Raw genomic sequence first — 24066 nt, forward strand, 5'->3', positions numbered from 1 at the left:
CTTAATTGCACTTTTTCTTGAAACTTGGCACCTTGCTGAAGACATCCACCATTCAACTGTCATCTTGAAACGATGAGCGTTTGTGCGTTTGTTGTTCGTTCGTCGTTCTTCTCGTCAATCCGCCGCTTGCCGCCATATTCTCAGAACCGCTATATTCATTGTCTCTTCGTGAAGATTGTAGTTTTTCTGGAAAAATTAAGTTACTTATCATTTAACAGTTCAAGCGAATGGTCGTGCAGTAGATCCCGACCATGGCGAACTTTGTGATCGACAAGGAAGCTTTCTTTAAACGTGTCAAGAAGTTGTACTCCTCCTGGAAGGTCTGCTATAACCCTATTTTTACTTGCTTAAGTCTACACATTTCATACTTTATTGACTCATGATATCTCTAACTCCTAATTATTTATCACGTTTCATGAAGATCATAAGATGCAAACTCCCATGATAATAAAGCTCACAACTTTTGACCTTTATAATGGTGGCCAACTTCATACTTACGACTGTTTGATGTCATAGCCAGGGATTTGAGGCGCCTCATGAGGTTATGCTGTACAGCATCGACTCGCAGCTTCAGCATTAATGCCGTATGCTCAGGTAGCGGGCATGCGGCGTTAATGCACACAACCTGCCGGCTTCGGGCATCGAAGCCCAATGCTGGCGTGCCGGCCAGGCCAGTATCAAGCGCTGATGCTGGGTTAGGGACCAACATGCGCTTCAACTTTTGATGCCGGAACCTCGGCTCGCAGCGCTATACGGCATCAATATTTGGTCCTGCCACCCAGCTTCATTACTGACAGGGTTGTCCCAGAAGACCGCCGGGATATGCGACCCTTGGACTTTGTGATGATTTCGCAGAACACCCCTTTGTCTGTCTGCGCTTCCCATCGGCGTGGCGGCCCACGCCTCGCTGGGAAGTTCTCCGAAGTGGACGCTGAGGAAGGGTTGAAAACGCAGCCTGGTGCAATTAACCGCTCAGCAGTCGGGCCCGGGGTACTGGCGTTCAACGTGTCTAAATGAAGCCGCTTTACTTTAGATGCTGGGCACCCAGCATCAAAAGTCATGCCGGGTGTCGGCTTCACCAGGTCAAGCGGCCTTACGGGCAAATGCGATCCCCTGGGGCACTGTCCGATGCGGCATGAAAGTCCGCGCCCGATACCCGCCTTGTGCGCCGATGCCGCTCCATTTATGATGCTGCCTCAAACCTCAGCTCTAAATCCCTGGTCATAGCAGCAATCAGCACCACTTGTCATGGTGTACACTCATGCTAGCCCCCAGCATTGTTACTCTTTTCGATGAAAATTATTTTAGATTTCATCACTATTTTGTCTTTCCGAAGACCATTGAATGTTCACATGTTTTGTATGTGCTTGCACCTTATCTCTAGACCTGACTCAATCTTAACCCATCCATCGTTTGTCTACAACTTGCGTTCCTTGTGCTGAAAGAGAACAAGGCCCTGATTGTGTAATTAAAGTTTAATTTGGAGGGTGGATCTTTGTCCAATTTAGAGCTAAAATGGAATTTTAGAGTGAATACCAAGGGAGGTTCTTCAATTTCAGTAAGGTGGGAAGAAAAATTCTCTATTGTAATGGCTGCATTCGGTTACTCATCATTCACCGAAGATAGTAGATTTTCTGTTGTCTGGTTCTAATTGGATGACTACTCAGACACAGACTCAAGGACCTCTCTAAGTCCATGATTCACTGTTGCATGTAGCATTATGTTTTAATCTTCTCAGAGACAGAGAATTAATTCTCTTTTTATCATTAGAGCGGCTAAAGATAAGGGGTCTAGGAAATGTGCTTTTTATGAATGCAGTAAAGGATGAGAAACTTTTTCTTAAAGCACTCAATCTCCCCCCCCCCCCCCCCTCCAAATTAATTCTTAAAATTTTCTGTGAAAGGAGAGAGCCGCGTTAATTTTGGTGAAAAAGACTGTCTTAGTGGTATTAATTCCTTGTCACTGTCCCATTGCCCAAACTGGATTACCGTCATTTTAAAGTCCAGCATAATTCTGCCAGTTGTTTGAGGCCTGAAGTACCAACTTTGTGTACTTGTCAAAAGTTCCGATTTCTCAAATTTTTTACTTCGTTGCTTTTTTTCAGGGTGAAAATGGAGACTCGGATGAGACTCTGCTGAAAGCAGATGCTTTAATCTCAGCAGTTGCTGCTGACGAAGTCACTGTTTATTGCAAGTCCTCAGCTTTGCAGGTAATTCAATTCACCTCTTGCCAGACTTTAAATGTTATGGATGAAACAGAACCACCTTAAAAAAATGTGTTGTTAAAATAGGATTTTCCCCTATTTTTGCCTTTTCTCCGATTTCTTATTTAAATGCTTAGAACTGGTGAAAGAAAAGAAGAAACGAAAGTCACATCAGTCCGGATGCATCAATCATCAGTTGGCCCATCGGTTAGCATGTAAATATTTGTTGGATGGTGCAATTTATAAGGAGCAATTTATAATTTTATTTTACAAGGAGCATAGGAGGAAAAATCTAGAAACCTCTAAATGAGAGCATTGGCATTTGAGTGAAGTTGTTGAATCTACTATTTAACAAACTGTTTTACTAGCTCTGATGGCATTCCTTTTTAGTTTCTTAAATAGAGATCCCATCTGTCGTGTATTCAGAGAGTTCAGACTAACAGCACCGCCAAATATTCACTTCTGAGAACAAGTAACCTCACAACTCCTGCACAAGAATTTGAGTATTGTATACTTTTTTTTGCTTTTTTTTATACTTCTTAAGGTACCACTCAAAAGATAATCCTGCACTTTTTCAATGTAATGGTGCTGTAGCAATGTCAAGTTGTTTGATATAAATCTACAGGACCAAACAAATTTCAATTCTCTCTTCACCTTTTCAGCTGTGGCTCCTTGGTTATGAACTCACAGACACTGTGACTGTTTTCACCCAAAACACTATTTATTTCTTGGCAAGTAGAAAGAAGATTGATTTCCTCCGTCAGATTGAGTCAGCAAAGGATGAGGCAGGCTTGCCGTCAATCAAATTGCTCACCCGTGAAAAAGTAAGTACATATGGATAGTACTTAGCCAAACTGAGCCAAATGACATAGACTTGGAACAAAGAAAAATGACTTCAAAGTTTTAATTCTTCCTTGAGGCCCTATGTAAAAAGGAATCTTTAGATTAGTTTTTTCTATACTGAAATGATTTTTCAAGGCTTTCTGTTTGCTGCAGGAGAATATATCAACAGTGAAACTGCCAGAATTTAAGTCTTAGTTTGTAACATTGTGAACTTCCTATCACACTTCCTCTTTTAAATGGAAATACACTCGATGTAATTTTTTGAAGACATTGTAAATTATACATATCTATTATCACCTCTAGGATTTTGTAGACTATTGTGCTTGAAGCATGAACGCTGCCAAGAAGTGGTGTTAACATAGTCTCCAAAGTTAGTCTGACACTCGTTTATTCACTACAAAGCTAACATGCTTTATACTGCCTGAAATACCTTGAATGTTGATTCAAGTAAGATAGTGTAATGGACCCGGGGTGAATCGGTTGTTCGGTCCCAGAGCCCTGAGTCTATCTGCTTTGGGGGCGCAGCGTAGCTCTATACAGGGAAAGTAACCTCTAACACGTCTCTGATGGGGATCAAACTTTATTCCCTCTAACACTTACGAAGTAGCAGAACACAAATGAACACACAAACTTTATGACCACGAAAATGCTTTTAACACAACAACTGAGCAGGCCAATCTCCTAGTGCTTATGGCATCGGACCTCAGCAAATGCACACTCTCCCAAAACGCATAGCAGACTGCCCAGAGTCAAAGCTGAAGCCGGCCGAACTTAGCTCCGGCCCCGAAAAGCCGGCTATGAGACATCACTTGCCACAATCCAAAATCCAAAACACTCGGCACATAGGACACACACAATTCCCCCAAAATAGCGTGTGATCCATCGCAATAGTGCCACATTTTCTTCAGTGTTCCTATCTTTTTTTAATCAAAGAATGGTTTCATGTTTGTGGTACATTATTAAGCTGGAAATTTTCCGCATCCATGCTGGAAATCAAATGATACTGAGGTAACTCATATGTACTTTCATACCTTTTGTGGTAAAAGTCTTTCAAATCTGTACCTACTCTTTTTCAGAATGGTGATGACAGCGAAAGCTTTAAGAAATTATTGGATGCCATCAAAGGTTCCAAGAATGGGAAAACAGTGGGTCTTTTCTCAAAGGAGAATTTCCAAGGAGCTTTTATGGATTCTTGGAATGCAGCTCTAAAGAAAGGCAACTTTGAAACGGTAAGTTATGAACCCAGTTTATTGTCTACTAGCTTGTGACTTCAAAGTTTTGTTTGTCTCCTTTCATTCATTTATTTAGTGAGGAACAGATTTGATGACTCATCAAGCATGACTCATATAAGCATCTTTTAAAAAAGCATATCGTATCATTCAAACCCTCTTAACTTAATAAGGGCTTGCTCTCATGTCTAATAACTGTTCAAGAAAAAAAAATCATCGTTGTAGCCCTCATATTTTCTCCAGGCATAAAGCTTGGTAATTTGTTTTTTGTCCTTTCAGCCTTATTTTAACCCTTCGTTGGGTGCATCTCTGTATTTGAACCGTCAAGGGCCTATTGCAAACTTCAGCCAGAGCGAAAAAAAGTTATTTCTTACAGAAAATGATTCATAAATCACAATGAGCGTCTTGGAAAAATCTGAAATATACTCCAAACTTCACAATTTGCGCAATAAAAGTGCATTCCTTGAAGCTTCCTGCTTCAAAAATGATAGTATGGCACATGCATCATAACATTTCTTATCAACTGGGTCAATAAAGACCATGGTGTTTCTTTTATGATTTGTACGCGGAAGCATCAGTCATGTAGAATATTTTGTAGCATCTTGGTGCGCAAGGATTGGATGGAATGACTCCTCTCACAAAATGTTTACCTGTGCGGAAATATGGTTTTAAAGTGGGAAGCTCAAAACAGTGCATAAGTAGATCGTAAAGTTAAGAGTGAATTTCAGACTTTCCTGATGCCCGTATTGTGATTTTTAAGCCATTCTCCATTAGAAGCAACTCTTCTTTTTGCTTTAGCTGAAGTTTGCAACAGTCCCTTTTTAAATTTTTCCTCTTTGCTGGTAGGAGAGCCGCAAAAATTAGGCCAGGTTCCAAGTATTTCTCATTAGAGTGCAGAGGGACATGAAACACACAATTTGAGAATATTCTAATTTCTTTTAAACAAGGCCTGAAACAGAGAGTATCAAATTCTGTGGTGCGATTGTCGTGGCGCACCCAGCTGAGAAAGGTTTTTTTAAAACTTCCTGAGGGACTCTCTTAGGGTCTGAAGGACGTTCTTTTTTTTAAAAAACAAAAATAAATAAGTTAGTAATTCTGTATCTCGATTTGTGACTTTCAAACTTCCTGTCAATCTTTATTTTTTAAATGCAAAATTAGTTGACGTCAGCTCTTCAAAAATGATTTTTCTTCCTCATGCAAAGAAAATTGTCCGAAAGTTTCGAGATTTAATGTTTATTTGTTCTCTTTTCAAGAAATGAAATGGGAGCGGAGATTTTTAAACTCTGCAAACAAGAAACTTGGTTCGTTAGTCTCTCCGTTGATATCTGATTTGAACTGCTTCTTGTTAAAATTTTTTGTCCAGTGAAAGAAAGTTAGAGGTGTCGTCAGCTATGTTGATGGTTGTTTACTTTCGATTTGCAAGCATTTCTGCGTCACTATCTACATGAAAACATCTGACTCTCGCAGAATAAAGAACACAAGCTTAGATAAGCTTTTTAATACTTTCAAACCTTGTAACACTTTAATTTTTAGCCACACAGAAATCACAACCACATAAAAGTCGCGTATCATGAGTAGTTTTTTTTATGATACGATCATGAGACAAATGTTCCCAAGGTGGATAGTAGGAAACGCCGCTTTGTGCAGAGGCCCGAATTCGCCGTTTGCAAACCAAAAGTAAACAACCGTCAACTTAGCTGACGACACCTCTATGAAGTTCAAATTGGAATGTCTTTCCTGTACGTCATCTGCTGCATCAAAAGAGAAAATTCGAAGCAATTTTGGTTTTTTTTCAGGTTGACATTACTGCAGCCATTGGAATGGTCATGAGTGTCAAGGATGAAAATGAAGTTGCAATCATCAAGAAAGCCTCGCAAGTCTCTTGTGACCTTTTCACAAAATATTTGAAGGATGAAATTATGGATATAATTGATGCAGACAAGGTAGGTTTTCCATTTTATTGATTGTCGATTCTCTTGTGTTTTTCTTCTCAGGCTTTGGCCTATTAACAGCTTATCTGATCTTTTGAAAGCTGCCTCCTATTTTGAGTGTCTGAAACCTTCCAGCATCTGAATTAAAAAATAAAGAAAATCTAGACAATGAGGTAGGAGTGCAAATAGTTCCAAGTCTTAGCAATGGACCTGTTTTAAACTTTTGATAGAGCAAAATTAATAGTTGTTACTTATTGGAAGTGTCTCAAAAATCACAATGAGCGCATTGGCAAAGTCTGAAATGGACACCTTACTTCACAATTTGCGTAAGAAATTTGCATTTTTTCGAGCTTCCTGCTTCAAAAACGATAACACAGCTCAGATGGACATTTTGTTAGAGGAGTCATTCCATCTAATTCCTGCACACAAGGATACTACGCAATATTCAACAAAGCCGATGCCAATCCACCAAAACACATGTGACGGGACAATGATTCTAATCACCTGTTAACAATCGGCGTGTTTACATTCACATTTTTCTCACGTTGATAGATATCCACCTTGATTGACCTTGTGCTCTCCTCAACTTGCGCGCGGAAGCATCGGCCATGTTAAGCAGGGATTGAATGAAACGACTCCTCTGACGAAATGTTCATCTGTGCTATAGTATTCTTTTTGAAGCGGGAATCTTAAAAAAACGCAAATTTCTTACGCAGATTGTAAAGTTAGGAGTGCATTTCAGAGTTTGCCGATGCGCTCATTGTGATTATTTAGACATAATTTATAAGGAACGACTCCTATTTTTGCTCTAGCAAAAGTTTGCAACAGGCCCATTTTCGAGGAGGCCTCCACAGTTGTCTTGATTGCGCTGGACTTTTTCAGAAAGGTCGGCAAAACGCAATGATTAACATGCTAACCGCCACAGCATTTTTAGGAGTTTGTCCTGCTGCGCCATGCTTGACCGACAGGACCGGCACTTGTGGAAGCCATTCTTAAATAATTTCTGCTGAGTGGAGAAAGTACTTTACCATTGCATGAATGAGCCTAATGTTAAACCCGTGTCTTAGAAGTAGCGCTACAGCTGCCTCAGAGTGCCATCTGTCATATTTGATTATTGTTGGCGCCTCTCAATTTGCCGTGAATTATAAGGCAAACCATGGCGCAGTAGGACCAACTATTTCCGCTCTTTAGAACTCAGTGCGGCAATTAACGTGTAAATGTTTTATTAGATTTGCAATTCTTTTTCAGATATTTGCACAGATCAGGTTATTTACAGGAGACGAAAATTGCCAATCTTAAAGGAAATGAAGCCTGTCAATGTACGCAATTTTCAGAACATGTCCACACTTTGGTCTCGACTGGCCTGTCATGGGGTCGAGAACCATCAGCACCGCTGTAATAGGCACTGACTTTTGAGCAAGAACTCATTTAGTTCAATATAATCCTCCATGAGACTCTTATTTTGCTCAATGATGCTAGTCTCATTACCTAATACCCTTCATACTCTTTCCAGTTTATTCATTTTGGTCCCTTATCCTATTCAGATCATCGTTGAATGATTGATTAAATTGTCAGATTCATTTGAGTGTGAGAAGTTTCTTTTGTACTCAGGTTTCATCGCAATTTGGATTTTTGTGTATAAATTGACAAAATAGCCTGCATCCTATTTTTAATTTTTCTTTTCCTGATAAAATATGTGTTTCATCATATTTAAACCAACAATAATTCATTTGACCGGTCTGTTTATTTTGGTTGCAGAAAGTTCGCCATGACAAGCTTGCATCAGGTGTGGAATCAGCCATTGCAGACAAAAAATACATCGGCTCCATTGACCCAAGTCAACTAGATATGTGCTATCCTGCCATCATTCAAAGTGGAGGAAACTATAGTTTGAAATTCAGTGCATCAAGGTATTAAAACTCTAAATTAGATCTCTGTGGCTCAGACAATTAATAACACCAGTCAATCAAGATTCATATGGATGGCTAAATACGTACATAAAATGCCCATCTCAATTTCAACGTTATAAAATCTCCAATTATATTTTATTCTCTTCCAAAGAAACTGATCAAAATGCTTCCTTGCAATTTCGACAGATTTTTCAGAATGAGTGAAGAAAATCCACAGAAAATTAAAATCAAACTTGTTGATCAGTTTCCCTGCAAAAGAACGGAGCATGAGCAGAAGCTTACATACAACATTATAATCTGATATTCTCAAACACATCTTTTGACTTCAGCAACCAATATTTGAGTCCTTCTCAAGTGCAGTGTAGTCTTGTAAAAAATATGGTAGTTCACAATTCTAGATTGCCCTTAAGAAAGGAATGGTCAATTCAAATAGCCATGTTGATCCTCCCTCCTTAAAATATGTCGACTGTGTTTTCACAAGTTGATTATGCAAATGCAATCACAATCTAGCAAAAGAATTCTTTGGGTGCAATTCCGGGATTGATATCAAGTGACCTTTTTGTGAGGATCCCATATCTTGTATTGAACTAACATGATTAAAAATTTCCCAGCTTATTTCTTATCTTTCAATTTTTATTTTTATTATTTTTTGCCTCCACTATATTTTTAAGCCATTCTTAAAAATTAGACAACTCCTCAAGAATTTTTTTACGACTGACGAGTGGCTGAGTAAGGGACCATTCGTAAAATGTGTAATGCTAACTTTCAAATTTTTCGGCACTCCTCCCTCCCCCCTCGAAACATTTTTGCGACATAGGTCCCCATACTTTAAAAATGCAGTAACACAATGGTGAAATACTCACCTCATTTTAACGAGATTTATCGATATTTTTCTCTTTCTCTTGCATTGATGCATGACATATTAAGGAAATTCTTTTAAAACCTATGTAAGAGCTGTTTTAAAGAGCTCAATTTACTTTCCCCTCATATATGTGTTCAGTGATGTTTCACCTAAGTTTCCTCTAATAATGTTCCGTTTTCAATTATAGTGACAAAAACAATCTTCACTTTGGCGTCATTGTTTGCTCTGTTGGGGCAAGGTACAAGTCTTACTGTTCAAACATAGTGAGAACATTATTAGTCAATCCCACCTCAGAAATAAAGGTTCGTAATTTTCTCTACTTTGAAGTTCTTTTGAATGTGACATGATCTACATGAACCTAATGAACTTTCCAAAACTGGCACAAGTGAACTTGGTATTGATTAAAGAAGTCAATTTTACAAAGTTAGCTTCTTTATTAAAAGTAAAATGAAAAACCGTTCAGTTGCGATAGTTGCAGAGTCACATTTTGATGGTTTAAGCTTGTATATCGGAGGAAAAAAAAAAAAAAAATTTATTGATTGATTCAGGCACCTAGTTTCTTTGTGCAGTATCAATAGAGATTTCAAGCTTCGAAAAACATGGTGTGTACCGATACTCACATTTGCACTGATTGCTCCTCTTAAAACGAGTATAAACCAAAGTGGAAGAAACTACAGTATGATATGCACCACCGTTGTACACCCTGTCTTATGAATGGTGATATCTCCTCAAGTATTGGATTTAAAATCTCTGTATTTGGAGAGATCTTTCTATTTTTTGCTGAGCTATATTCTAAAATTATCAAAGCACGATTCTCTGACTAACCCAATCGACCTATTGTAAATGGTTTCGGAAAGGCTTAAAATGCAGAACTCCATTGCAACGTTGAAAAATTTCCAATTGAGTTTTATTTTTTAGAAGAAAAAACTAACTGAAATTTTTTGGGAAATCCTCTCCAGATGAAGAAACTTCTCTGAAAACATAAGGAAAATTGTCAATTATTTCTCTGTAGAAAAAGTAAATGAAGGCTATCGGAAATCCAAATTGTTTTGCCTTAGCCAACAATTTACATAAGCATAATAAAGCCTTCTTTCAATCACTGGCCAACAAAACTGTCACCCAATTGAATCCAGGTTTGCTGCGATGACGTTATTCCTAAAAAAAATACATTGGTAGTTTAGGAATTTTAATGAGTCCGTAGAAAATTGTCAGTACATTGAAAAAGTCATAAAATCAAAAGTTGTTACATTGAGGTTTTATTATATATTGTCTTTACTTGCCGTATCAAAAAAAAAAATTATCATTCTTAACGGTGTGACCAGCACTTAATATCGTCAATTTATTTTGTTTGTGGTTCTTGTTTATGAATTGTTAAGTATCAATACCTGTAGTATGGACATTGGAAAATGGGACACAAGAAAGCGTGTCAGATAAATTGACAGTTGTTTACTTTTTGATTATCAGTGCTGTCACTTCCTTGCCTTAAGTTCTGAGGATTCTTGTCACCCTCTCCACTATTTAAATGTTTAGTATCCAGGCATAGGCTATCAGCTATTTTGAGCTGCACAAGAGTTTAATCGTCAAAAAGGCTTATGTCAACTGCTCTTTCATTCGAGTCCAGTTAATGTCCGTTCCTTGATGTGTGGTCAGCAAGTAGAATGAGCAGAAAATGCTATCTTTACACTGCTGTCCACCCGAGCAGATTTTCAATTAAAACGTGGGTCCTTATCAAACTAATATTTTGCTCGCCTGACAATATGGCGTTACTACTCGTTAAGATGAGCTAAGAAAAGCATTGAGTAGTATGGATGGTGAAGCTCATTGTAAAATGTAAATGCACCCTTAAGTCAGGAAGGCAATGAATTCAATGATTTTGAGTCTGTTTTTGTTTCAGGATAATTACGTTTTCCTGTGTGATCTGTTTGAAAAACTGCTGACTGTACTCCAAGCTGGCACAAAACTTTGTGATGTATATGAAGCAGGAGTCAGTTTTGCTAAAGAAACAAAACCTGACTTTGTGGATCACCTCACTAAAAATTTTGGGTAAGTCTCTTTGGGCCTATTTATTGACTTCTAACGTTAATGAAAAGAGGACTAATTTTCTTCGCCAGACAAATGTATCATCTAATTTTTGGACTACCCAAAGAGCGACGCCAAGAATGGCACAATTTGGGCCAGCGGGGATTTTTCTGAAACCGAGCCCAAACGATACCTTATGATACCCTAAAACTCTGGTTAAAATTTTAGCTTGAGTATACGCACGATTTTTGAGAAATGAGGGAGCAAAGTTGCCAAATCGCCATCATTCTGGACAGCATTTCTACAGCGAAAAGACAGGGAAAATGGACGAAAAAGTTACACCTTTGATGGGTTTCGGCTGTAATTGTTCTTATTGGGCCCCCAAGCATTTAACTGTGTTCAGTTTCAAAAATGTTGGTCGCACAGTGGTCCAAAATGGGGAGAAATCGTCGACAAATCAGGATTCTTTGTCAAATTTTTAAAAATTTATGTAAAATTGTCGGTCGGCTGCAGTTTTCATGGCTAACAATGTTCTTATTGGTCCTCAATGCATGAAATTGTGTTCAGCTTCACAAATTTACATCGCACAGTGGTCAAAAATGAGGGAATTAGTGGACAAATTAAGATCCTCTGTGAAACTTTTTAAAAATGAAGTGAAACTGTTGGTCCCCTGTAGAGTTTAGATCCCGAAAAAATTCATGTATTCAATTTTTTTAATTATTACTGCATGTCAGACCGTATTGTTTATAGAACGTTGTTTTAGAATAGACTTTTTAGCATTAACTCAATAAAATATGCAAACCTTCAGAAATTTAAAAGAAAGAAGGAAAAATGGAGAGAAAAACTTAATAAAAGATTTAAACAGTCCAAAAAAGAATTTAAAGCATTTTTCCGGGATCTAAACTCTACTGGGGACCAACAGTTTCACTTCATTTTTAAAAGTTTCACAGAGGATCTTAATTTGTCCACTAATTCCCTCATTTTTGACCACTGTGCGATGTAAATTTGTGAAGCTGAACACAATTTCATGCATTGAAGACCAATAAGAACATTGTTAGCCATGAAAACTGCAGCAGACCGACAATTTTATAAAATTTTTAAAAATTTGACAAAGAATCCTGATTTGTCGACGATTTCTCCCATTTTGGACCACTGTGCGACCAACATTTTTGAAACTGAACACAGTTAAATGCTTGGGGGCCCAATAAGAACAAATACAGCCAAAACCCACCAAAGGTGTAACTTTTTCGTCTATTTTCCCTGTCTTTTCGCTGTAGAAATGCTGTCCAGAATGATGGCGATTTGGCAACTTTGCTCCCTCATTTCTCAAAAATCGTGCGTATACTCAAGCTAAAATTTTAACCAGAGTTTTAGGGTATCATAAGGTATCGTTTGGGCCCGGTTTCAGAAAAATCCCCGCTGGCCCAAATGCGTGATTAAAATGATTGATACTTCATATTGCCACCAAAATGACTGTTGGGCGTAATAATGGCCTATAAACCGCTTTTTTAAATTAAATTTATTAGAGTGTAAACCCAAAATGTATTGCAAAATCTACCCCGCATCCTTCAATAGAAGGGTTAGGTCACCCAAAAACACCAAAACAGGGTACCTGCATAGAAAAGTCTGCGCAGTACATCAAAAACAAAACTTTAAATGCGTTTTTTTCAAACGCGGTTATAGGCTGTTCTTGGTGCGGTGTCCTCAATTAATGTGGCAAAAACATAGACTTAAAACACCTTTAATGCCCTCAGAACTCGCCTGAAAAAGCTGGAGTAAAATTGTCTGTTTATTAAAGTTATCGTTGAAAAGCCTTTGTCCTGTTTATCCATGATGACTGTCTTAGTCATTGAGGGAGAAAAACAAACAAAAAAAACCTCTTATACAAGGCTCATCAGTGCATTAAAACTTGATCATCGTAACAAATTTATGAATTACAGTGCAAATTGGTGTCAAGTCTAAGCAATATCCTCCCTTTTCTAATTAAAATCATTTTTAAGGTGCTCGATGGATGGGGTGAGGAAGGGGAGTAAGACTGTCGATAGGCAGTAGTGAGAAAGGGGAATTCAAAGGTCAGAGTTTTAATAGAGTGGGTCCTTACTTTCAGAGGCCTTTGTTTGGTCATAGACAGCTATGTGGCCCTAGAGTACCTTTATAGACAGAGTATGGCCATTTCTGTTCCGGTTTTTCATTGGTCGCGAGCGAATAGGCTGACTTGATGCTCTTAGGGCCGTAAATAAACAAACAAGATGGCTGTTATCAGCAAGCAAGATTGAGGTTATGCACATCTTACATCCTCCTGTGATAAAGGTGAAAGGCGATTTAACAATGTTTTAATGTGTTTTTCGTGTGTTATTCGTAGATATGCCAGTTTAAAATGTTACTGCCGTATAATTGACATTTTTGTCAAATTTAGCTTCTTATCGATGTTACGGTGAGCCGCCATCTTGTTTGTTTATTTACGGCCCTAAGAGCATCATGAAGCCTAAAAACTCGTTTACCAATCAAAAAGCGGAACAGTTTTCCTGTAGTAAAAAGATACGAATGGCCATACTCTGTCTATGAAGGTACTCTATGTGGCCCTGTCCAGCTTGACTTCCAAAAAATGAATAAAAATTCAGAGTATGGAGAAGGTCATTAAGAAAATTGTTTGGCGGGAAATTTTTCTTTGAAACATCGTTTTATTATTCAATCAAAATTATTTGCTCAATAACCGCCAACAGGCAATTCCGACTATCTTGCCCCCAAAGGCCGCTTGGGGCCCACAGGGCCCGCAGGTTTGGCCGTGTAGCGGCCAGGAGGCAGAACCCCCTACTTTTTTAAGTATTGATAAAATATCACTAGTGGTAAAGGTATTGAAAGTGCGTAGAATGGTCCCCATGTCTTGGAATGAGTGACACTTGCTCAGTCCTGACCTGGCGTCAAGATCATGAGTTCAGCTTGGTAAATAAAAGGAGAAAGTTTATTTTACCCAATAAAGCTGCTATTTATTCACTCATGCTTGAATTAGAAATTTATCTTTTTGCAGCTTTGCTATGGGTATTGAATTTCGTGAAAGCTCGCTGCTGATTGCTCCAAAAACGACAACACCTGCTCGCAAAAATCAGATTTACAATCTCAACGTGGGCCTTGCTGGGCTCGCCAACAAAGAAGCCTCTGACAAAGAGGGGAAAACTTATGCTTTCTTCATCGGTGACACAGTTTTGGTGAATGAGGTGAGTTGGCATCAAACAAGGAAGAATCCATCCTCAAAGCATCGTTATAAGGACGTATTTATGCTAAAAGGAACTATGTCTAACGCAAGCCCTATGCTTATAGTTCCTTTTAGCATAAATACGTCCATATGTACTGACACATGTTTAACTATCCAGAATCAGTTGATGATTTCAGGAAGGAGCCAAAAATGGGTCTATGGAAAAACTAAAGATCTCGTCCATGTCAGACATTGCTAGAAAATTCTACCACAAAATACAGTCTTCTTATTGTATTTTAATTGTTGAATTTTTGCATTTATTCAAGATGCAAGGTATTTTCCTTTCAGACTCATAATTTTCAGTTTTTTTCAAATTTATAGTAAAAGCCCTTTAATGTAAAGAATGTGAACACAGGAATAGCAATGTTCATTTCTTTAGATCCAAGGATCCTTTTTCGAGGGTTTTTTTTCTTTCTTCCTTTGCAAATGCTCCTATAAGTCAACTTAATTGTTTTGAAAAACAAAAAGTTCACCTCTAACAATAACTTGGGTATTTTTGTTTTTGATCTGAAAAACCTTCATTTTGTTCGTATATTCTAACCAAGGTTTAATCAAGGCTACCAATTATTAACTGCAGTTTCTTATAGGGTATCAGCCACCGATTTTTTTTTGTTCCGATTATCTTGGCATGCAACAAAAAATTTCAGTTGAAGAGAGGCTGGTGTGGACTGACTAAATAAGCCAGCTGACAGCATCACCACAGGTTTTCTCCAATCATGTCCATCAAGTGGGCAAAAATTTGGTGACTGATATATCCAGTAAAAAATTGCTGTTCGTATAATATTCTTTTGCTATTTTTTCATACCCTATTGTGTAATTTCATGATTTTTCTATTTTTGCAGAATGCTCCTGCAACTCTTCTCACTGCCAGTGCTAAGAAAAAGCAGAAAAGTGTCACCCTTGAGGTAAAAGATGAGAATGATGAAGAAGAAGATGAGGAGGAAGAGAACAAAGAAAATAAGCCGAAGCAAGATGCACCAATTACAGGACGCGGAAAACGCTCTGCAGTTCTCGATCAAAAGCTTAGGATGGATTCCTCCAATGAAGCTAAGAGAAAAGAGCATCAAAAAGCTCTTGGTATTGCCTTAAATGAGAAGGCCAAACAGAGGCTTGCAGCTCAGTCTGGTGGCAAACAAGAAGAGAGAGTACGCAAGTCAAATGTATCCTACAAGAATCGTGATCAGTTTCCCAGGAATAGTGAAATTAAATCCTTAAAAATTTTTGTAGATAGTCAGTATGAAACTGTAGTATTGCCAATTCATGGCATACCAGTTCCATTCCACATTTCCACCATCAAGAATATCTCTCAGAGTGTAGAAGGTGACTATACCTATCTCCGAGTGAATTTCTTTCATTTGGCACCTCCAAGCGGCCGTGGTGACAGCTCTAGTATCCCACAGCCAGATTCTATATTTGTGAAAGAAGTAACCTATCGTAGTACAAATATACGTCAACCTGGTGAGGCTATTGCGCCATCCTCCAATTTGAATACTGCATTCCGTCTGATAAAAGAAGTACAAAAGAAATTCAAAACACGAGAAGCAGAAGAAAAAGAGAAAGAAGACCTTGTCAAACAAGACTCGTTAGTTCTATCTCAAAGCAAAGGAAATCCTAAATTAAAAGGCTTGTTCATCCGGCCCAACATTGTCAATAAAAGAATGTCTGGAACTTTGGAAGCACATGTAAATGGTTTTCGCTACACATCGTTGCGTGGAGACAAGGTTGACATCCTGTACAACAACATAAAGCATGCGTTCTTCCAGCCATGCGATGGGGAAATGATAATTCTTCTTCACTTCCACCTGAAAAACGCCATCATGTTTGGCAAAAAGAAGCACTTAGATGTACAATTCTACACTGAGGTTGGAGAGATCACGACAGATTTAGGTAAACATCAACACATGCATGATCGTGATGATTTGGCGGCTGAACAAAGTGAGCGTGAACTCCGCCACAAATTAAAAGCAGCTTTCAAAAGTTTCTGCGAAAAGGTAGAATCTGCGACAAAACAAGAAATAGAATTCGAAACACCATTCAGAGAACTTGGCTTTTTGGGTGCTCCCTTCAGAAGCACTGTTTTACTTCAACCTACAGCCGGATGTTTGATCAATTTAACAGAATGGCCTCCGTTTGTCGTGACCCTTGAAGATATCGAGTTGGTTCATTTTGAGCGAGTCCAATTTCAGCTCAAAAACTTTGACATGGTATTCGTTTTCAAAGACTACCATCATAAAGTAGCCATGGTAAGCGCTATACCAATGAACCTTCTGGATCATGTCAAAGAGTGGCTTAACTCATGCGATATAAGATACACTGAAGGAGTTCAAACATTGAACTGGGCAAAAATTTTAAAGACGATCATTGATGACCCAGAATCATTCTTCGAAACTGGTGGATGGACTTTCCTCGATCCGGAGTCGGATGATGAAGCTGAAGCAGAAGACGAGGAGGAAGAAGAGGATGATGCATACGAGCCTACTGATTTGGACGATGATGATGAGGAGTCGGACGAAGACTCAGACTATTCGGAAGTTTCAGAAGATGACGATGATGACAGTGAGGAAGAGCTAGGCAGTTCAGACGAATCAGGGAAAGACTGGTCTGATCTCGAGCGAGAAGCTGCTGAGGAAGATAAGGAGAAGATGGACTTTGAGGATGAATACTCATCCTCCAAGAAAGGAGGCCGCCACGGACACCACAAGAGCAGCAAAGGCAGCAGCAGTAGCAGTCGTCACCACAGCAGCAGCCACAAATCCTCCCACTCATCTTCGCACAAGAGTCCAAGCAAATCCTCATCAAGTCACCGTCATTCATCATCATCAAGCAAAAGCAAGTCATCCAGTCATCATTCCTCATCAAGCAAGAGTCCTAGTAAATCTTCCAGTCATCACTCATCCTCATCCAGCAAAGACAGGAAGCGTAGCCATGATGACAAGAGTCACAAGCATGGAAGCTCTCCAAAAAAATCCAGGTGAGCATCTCAGCTTCCTGATTTCTCTCAACTCAAGAACTCCGTACCTCATGAAAATCACCTCTCTCAAATTATTTTTTTTTGGTTTTAATTGGTTTTTCAATATTAAATATAAAGGCATCATGTGGATCGCATTAAGGATAAAGGAACCAGCGCAATTACAGTGTTGTAAAAATATTGCTCATTCATGGTTATCTACCAAATCTCCCTGAGTAGCGAATGGTATTGTCTTTCCACCAAAAACTCGTAAATTTTGAAGGAAAATAATTGTATAAATTTTAATACTGTACGTACATTAAGTATTTCTAAAAGAAAAGGAGCAGTTTTGAAAACACTGCAATCGCGCTGGTTCCTTTTTGCTAAATGCGATCCATGTAGAAAGTGGGTTGAAAAAGGATTGAACATGTATTATAAAAACAGATCCTTGCAAAAAAATCTAATGATATTGCCAACTGGTTGATGGAAATGTTGGACCTTTTTACGAATTTGAAGCTAAGAATTTGAGGATCAAAATTAATTCAATACCTTTGCTCTCGATGCCCCAGAGGTTTAAGAGGTAGTCATGTGGCGATGGAAGGTTGTCACCGTAAAATGAATTTTTTTCCAAACTTCCTGACTAATTTCACCAACTTTGACTTTTTTTAAGCTGGAAGCATGCATCATAATTTTGTTTTGAATGATAGATCTTTCAAAATTAAAAAAATCTCAATTTTAATTAATTTATCTTCTCATCTTCTAATGGCATAATTCTTCCCTGAAGGACTACGCAAGGACTATGAAGAAACTCAGTGCCAGCTAAATTTTGTGATTGTTTTTTATGCTGTTCCTTACAGTATCCTAAGCAATGTGAGCTTTTGAAATTGAACTTTCTTTGTGTCAACATTGAGAAAATCTAGTCTGATATGTGCATTTTTTGGCAGTTTTACACTCATTATCAAAAGGGAAGTGTAGGTGAGTGAGGGGGGAGCTCCTCTTTCCTTATCTTGCACCGCCCAGGAAAATTAGACACGCCAAACTCAGTTCCAAACAAAAGGCTTTGTATCTTTAACTCAGTAGCAGTACCTTTTCTCAGCAAGATAATACATGTTGTATTCACAAGAAATCCTCTTATCAGACCCAATTCTCTCGAGTTAAGCACATAAGAATTTTGATTTTAAACACTCATCTCACTCATGAGATCAGCTAGGACGGAATTTCTCGGTATGCCTTTAGGAGAACAACTACTTTATATAAAAAAAAAGAATAATTTAAAGAATTACTATTTTCTGGCCAAGTTGTGCTTGCCCTCTGTGGAGACGTACTTAAATTGATTTTTACTTTCATTTAAGTAACTTTCTTTGATTAATTTTCTGTTTTTTTCTTTTTCAGGAAATAGGTAAATGGCCCAGCGTCTGGATGTTAATTTATTACTACACTCATGGCTCCTGCTATTTTTCTCTCTTCTCTTTTGTAATATTTTTAAAGTTTTATACCCATTAATTTAAAAGTATCATGTTATCTAGAGCTCGACATCTATGTTCATCATATTACTATTACTATTAGAAATTGTGTCACTTATATGTTCCATTCAGAAAATTAGTGTCAGCATTTGCAATTAAGGCTCTTTCTTACAATTTTTCCCCCTAAGTTAGTGTTCGTTTTTCAACTGTATTTCCGTTAATGTACATTTTTCTTTCTTCCATATTCTTTTAAGTATTTAAATCTAAATTTTGTCTGAGCAGCATAGTCAGAATGGCATTTAGTTTTTCTGAAGACATGGGACTGAAGCAAAAATTGTTCATCCCCCCCCCCCCCCCCAAAGTACCAGTTTAATTTACACTCTAACTCAAGTGCGTGTTTGGAAAATTCAGAGTTGTAAATTATAATTCTGTTCTCTGAAAGTATCAAATTATTGTTACTTTTATTAAGCACTAGTCATGCGCTGTCAGTTGGCTTAAAGTTAAGGATGGAAGTGAAAGTCTACAATCTCTAACTGATGAAGGCTGAACAGTGAATGACACCGGTGAATAATGGGAATTGTTAATCTATTTTCATCCCATTTTGTTTTTATGAATGCTTTGGTTCAAAATTCTCAATTTACTAAATGTTTCCTGCACTTATTAATCCCCCCCCCCCCCTTCCTTTCTTGTGTGACTTGAAATGATCTTAGTCAAGCTTTTGTCACATGTTTCTCTGTTGAATTTCATGAAAAGTACTGTGAAAAGTTTCATCTTTTGCATTCAACAACACTTAAAATACAGATTTTGTATCACGCAAAAATTTCCTTTTCTTCACTCTGCCGAAAGGTCAGAAGTAGCTGTTGAGCCAAACTTTTCAAAAATTATCCAGCTCCTCTATTTTTTCTCATTTTTTGACATTTAAAAAAAATGGAAGAAAAAAAGTAATAAGTTTTTATTGAAAAGTTCCCTCTACAGCTCTTCGCCTATGAGATAGAAGGTGAGATGTGCACCAATCTTCACAGCTAAGGCTGCTGTCACACTCGAAGACAGCTTGCGAGCAAATAAAAATAAATGAGTAAAATGCCTCCGTCTCTCTTGTCTGGTTGATGTAAAGGTTTGCAAAAAATTGTGCGTAACTAATGGATAAAAATAGTTCTGTCTCATTGCCAATTGATTGGGCTAAAGAGAAGACCACAGGTTGCTGTCCCACCAGGAGAGAAATGAAGTGGGGGGCTCGCAGCATACCACCTCTCCTCTGAGGTTCCTTGCACTGTCCTATTATTAGTCACTCTTTCAAATGAACTATTGCCAATATCGTTTCTGGAGCAGATTGGGCCATCATCATTTTAAGTGCTGAGTAAACTTGCACTACTTTATCAAGTTGATGACCCACTATGTTCCAGTTAGGATCAGTCTTTAGATGTGCAACGCAACCGACAATAAGACAGGAGAATGTCATCACCTTGGCATAAAAAGAATTTAGTAAACTATATTATTTACTTACCTGAAGCTTGACGAAAATTTTGATGATTTCGACCTTCTACCTCAAGCATAACTTTCAGAGGCTTCGTTCTGAATGATAGCAGCTATCCAAAAGATGGAAACTTAAACAAAGCGGTGATTTATCAGCACTGCCTGGCAACAATGTAGCTGCAGTCACTCCTAGTGTCCTCTGTGAGTTTCAGGTGACAAGTAGGAAACTCGCAAGTTTTCTTTAGGCAGTGACTACAGTAATGTCGGGAATTCTAATGAAGCAGTTTTTGCATTAGTAAATTCAAAATTTGAATCAGCTGAGGGCGCTGCATATCCCATCATTTCCCAGATGCAGGAATGTGACTTCGTTCTGAGGTTACAAAATTAATTCAAATGATCCAATTCATATCAAGAGACAAACCAAGCAATTCGGTTCGAAAGACCAAATTTTGTGATATTAAAAGAACAATTAGTAAACTTTTCGGGTTGAAGTACCCCAAGTTTCCTGCTAAAATGCTTATGGGTGGAAAATTTGGGAAGTTCAAATGCAGTTACATTTATCATCTAGTTCACGATGATAATGAGTATCAGATCACATGTACAACTCAAAAAACTCTTACTTTCTCTCACTAAAAGTCATTTTACTTATTCACATGCCTTAGAATGATCATGTACCAGAGAAATAAGAATAAATACTTTATTTCATAACAGACTTATGGCTGAAGACTTCTACTTTCTAGTGGCATTGCTAAGAAGAAGATTTCAGGAATAAGAATTGTTGGTTTAAATATTGCAAAGTGAATTCAGTTTAGCAGCGGAACCACAGACATAACTTCGCTGCCAAAATAAAGCACTAGGTTATTTGCTGCTAGGATTGCCTGAGAGGACATGTGGAAAATAAATAATTTAAACGGGATTTTAAAAAATTGATTCATTTTGTGTGGAAAACTTGTTTAACTTTAAGAGTCCTCGACTTGATAGAGGTAGTTGCGAAGCCTTAGCAGCATCGAAGTGTTTTTGGTTCCTTTCTACTGAACTTGGTCGCATTGTATGCTCAGAATTATGAGATCAAAGAAAACAATTTTTCAATCAAATAAGAGGTCCCTTAGTGATAAATGGTACGGTTGAAGGTGAAAAAAATGGTCACTTAGACAACATATTTAATAATTGGTTGCTCCAAATGAAAATAAAAAATTTGTTCTCAAACAATGCAAAAAATGTTCTACAAACACCTCAACTTGTTGAAAGGATGACTTCCTTTATTATTCATCATTTATTTTTGAAAAATGGTTCCTCATCTTAAGTCTTCGCCTCGAATTTGTATTCATACACTTTTCAACAGTGCAGATTTCACATATTCCTTCTTATTATGAGGACTTCATTTTGCGATGAGGATAACTACAGTTTCTGATTGGTTTGTGAAAGCGCTTATTTACATAGGAAGAGTAATGTCACACTCGCTGTTTCATAAGTGAGCCGGCAATAGTGCTTTCCCAACAACTAAATGCAGTCTAATTAGAGGTGCATGTATGATGTTGATTCACTATGTTGACCGAGTAAGTCAGCAACCACATAACTCGGTTTGTGACATCGCAGACTTCCTGTCACACTTTATTTTTAAAACTGAAAACTACTCAATGGAAATTCTTTTAAACTGCTGTGATTTTTCTGCTCTGTGCGAAAAAAATTCTGCAAAAACTTGAAGGAATGATGTCAATTTGTTCTCCTTGAAAAAAATAGCATAGAGGCTGAGTTTTCCAGGCACCACAAACGAGATATGTGATTATGGATTTATGCCCTCGATATGATAGGTAACAAAGCCCAAAACTTTGAAAAGTTGTAAGAAAAACTTATGGTTTGTTTCTTTTAAATGGAAAAGGACATGAGCAGAGATTGGCGACGCCCCAATCAAAGATACGCAATCTTCAACTTGAACCGTTGATATGAGAGTTGAACAGCTCAGTTGGGAATGCTGATGACTGATTCACACTAGCCCTTCATATTTGCATCTGTTACTCCAGCTAAGAAAAAATTGAACGATGGAGATGTTGCATGTGAGAGGAATTTGTGATTTGACTATTGATTCTTACGTAAAAGTTCGCAAGAAACACGATGGTTCCACTGGTTTTCTCTGAGACCAACTCCCAAGCTCAAAGAAAGCTCTCAAGTTGAAGCCAAAATGGAGGGGATATCCCACGCTATCCTGAGAGTCCACCTCTACATCAAGACGAACTCTCCATGCAAAGATAGGGAGCAAATACATTAGCAGTGATGCCGTGTTTACAGTTTTCAAGTCCCCAAATAAAGTGGCAGCCCTGTCAATGTATTTGCTCCCTATCTTTGCAAGGAGAATTTGTCCTGATGTAGAGGTGGACTCTCAGGTTAGCGTGGAATATCCCCTCCATTATGGCCTCAGCTTGAGAGCTTTTTGTGAGCTTGGGAGTTGATTTTGGAGAAAAACAGTGGCACCATTGTGTTTCTTGCAAACTTTTACAAAAGATTCCACAGTCAAATCGCAAATTCCTCACACATGCAACATCTCCGTTCACTTAAAATACCTATGTTATTGTGAGATTCAACTGTATTCTATTGAACTGCCTGAACACTAAAAGAAACACTAAAATGACAAATACAGTGGTAGAGTAATTAAAGTTTAATAATGAAAATATTTACACAATGGAAACAGTAAAGGAGAATTTCTAAAGCTATTGCTTAAAGAAATGTCAAATTTAGGTACTTGTTCACCAAGAAATTCGCTGTTACAAGATGTTAAAATTATTCGAATTCATTTGAGAATTATTCATAGAATAGAGGTGACAAAAAGTTACTATGAGCTTGAAAATTAAAATGTAACTAGGAAGAACCTAAATGCAAAGAGAATACAAAAAATTTTCCATCACAAACACTCACATAAAAGCTTCAGTGTACATTGGATCTGATTTTCAAACCTTCAGACCACAGAACAAAGGAAAAACAAACTAAAATAGGAAAAGTTGGAGAATAGAAAATATTGACATATCGATTGAAACCGGATAAATGATGGAAAAGTTAAAAATAGTGGAAAAATAAGAGGCTCATCGTGTATTGTTTACAGTTACTTCAGGAAAATCTGACAACCTGCACCGACCGCTTGATGAAATGCTGTGAGAGATGACCATACAAAAATAAAAGCGAGACATGAAACAAGTTGAAAGAAAACAGAACCCTGTTGCAGAGTCCTATTACTTCTCTTCGCACCACTCGTTTTCCTTGCGCACTTGCTCTTCTTCGCTGGGAGTGAAATCGTTCCTGATGTTGAACGTCTTGCGGATTTCCTCAGGAGCCTTGCCTTTGATCATGTTGGCTACAGTCTTGCATGTACAATCTAAGAGTCCTTTGATATCCAGATAGTTGGCGGCCAAAATTAATTCAAAGAGGGTACCTTGATCGACTTTCAGGAAATCTGCATCCCAACTGGATATATCATCTGTCCTCTTTTCCTTGTTCTCATCATCGTCGGGTGGAGGAGGGTCGTCCTTGTGGTATGTAGCCCATTGGATAACTTTTTTCAAAATAGCTGAGTTCACGTTAGGCAGGGGCACCACTTCTTCGTCATCTTCTTCCAAACCCAAGTCTTCAATCATGGTTTTAATCGTTACAGAAGATTTTGCAATTTCATAATCAACCACGAAAACCTCACCGTCAGAGCTCTGAAGCCTGATGTTCGGCATGTTGATTTTGAGATTTACACAAGTGATACGGTATTACTAAAATACAACACAAGACAGAGCTATAAGGAGAGCTCAGTAAGGTTTGAGTAAAGTCACTAGTCACTAGAATTCAGACAGGGCCACGGACGATTTCTAAGTTTTCGACAAAAAAAGGCACGAGCCATGCATGATGCGAGGGACGCGAATCGAGAAAAATGTAAGAAAACTTGCGTACTCAACGATT

At 38.1% G+C, this 24066-nt stretch overlaps 2 protein-coding genes across 2 annotated transcripts; one reads left to right on the forward strand and one right to left on the reverse strand.

Annotated features, from left to right (window-relative positions):
• Window positions 1-109: 109 nt before the first annotated feature.
• dre4 (SPT16 homolog, facilitates chromatin remodeling subunit dre4) lies at window positions 110-19013 on the forward strand. Its single transcript, XM_019058943.2, has 11 exons — window positions 110-320; window positions 2105-2209; window positions 2866-3027; window positions 4123-4275; window positions 6072-6218; window positions 7965-8116; window positions 9166-9280; window positions 10873-11021; window positions 14026-14212; window positions 15093-17221; window positions 18590-19013. The coding sequence occupies exons 1-11, from the start codon at window positions 252-254 to the stop codon at window positions 18594-18596; spliced, it is 3375 nt and encodes a 1124-aa protein (XP_018914488.1). The 5' UTR covers window positions 110-251; the 3' UTR covers window positions 18597-19013.
• Window positions 19014-22771: 3758 nt separating this feature from the next.
• On the reverse strand, window positions 22772-24066 carry LOC109042339 (S-phase kinase-associated protein 1). Its single transcript, XM_019059023.2, has one exon. The coding sequence runs from the start codon at window positions 23841-23843 to the stop codon at window positions 23355-23357; it is 489 nt and encodes a 162-aa protein (XP_018914568.1). The 5' UTR covers window positions 23844-24066; the 3' UTR covers window positions 22772-23354.

This window comes from Bemisia tabaci, chromosome 2 (genome assembly GCF_918797505.1).
Source record: "Bemisia tabaci chromosome 2, PGI_BMITA_v3".
NCBI lineage: Eukaryota > Metazoa > Arthropoda > Insecta > Hemiptera > Aleyrodidae > Bemisia > Bemisia tabaci.

Coding starts and splice junctions, on each gene's coding strand:
- dre4 (XM_019058943.2), top strand. CDS start 252: ATGGCGAACTTTGTGATCGACAAGGAAGCTTTCTTTAAACGTGTCAAG. Junction 8,117..9,165: donor TTGAAATTCAGTGCATCAAG/GTATTAAAACTC, acceptor TTTCAATTATAG/TGACAAAAACAATCTTCACT. Junction 9,281..10,872: donor ATCCCACCTCAGAAATAAAG/GTTCGTAATTTT, acceptor TTTTTGTTTCAG/GATAATTACGTTTTCCTGTG.
- LOC109042339 (XM_019059023.2), bottom strand. CDS start 23,843: ATGCCGAACATCAGGCTTCAGAGCTCTGACGGTGAGGTTTTCGTGGTT.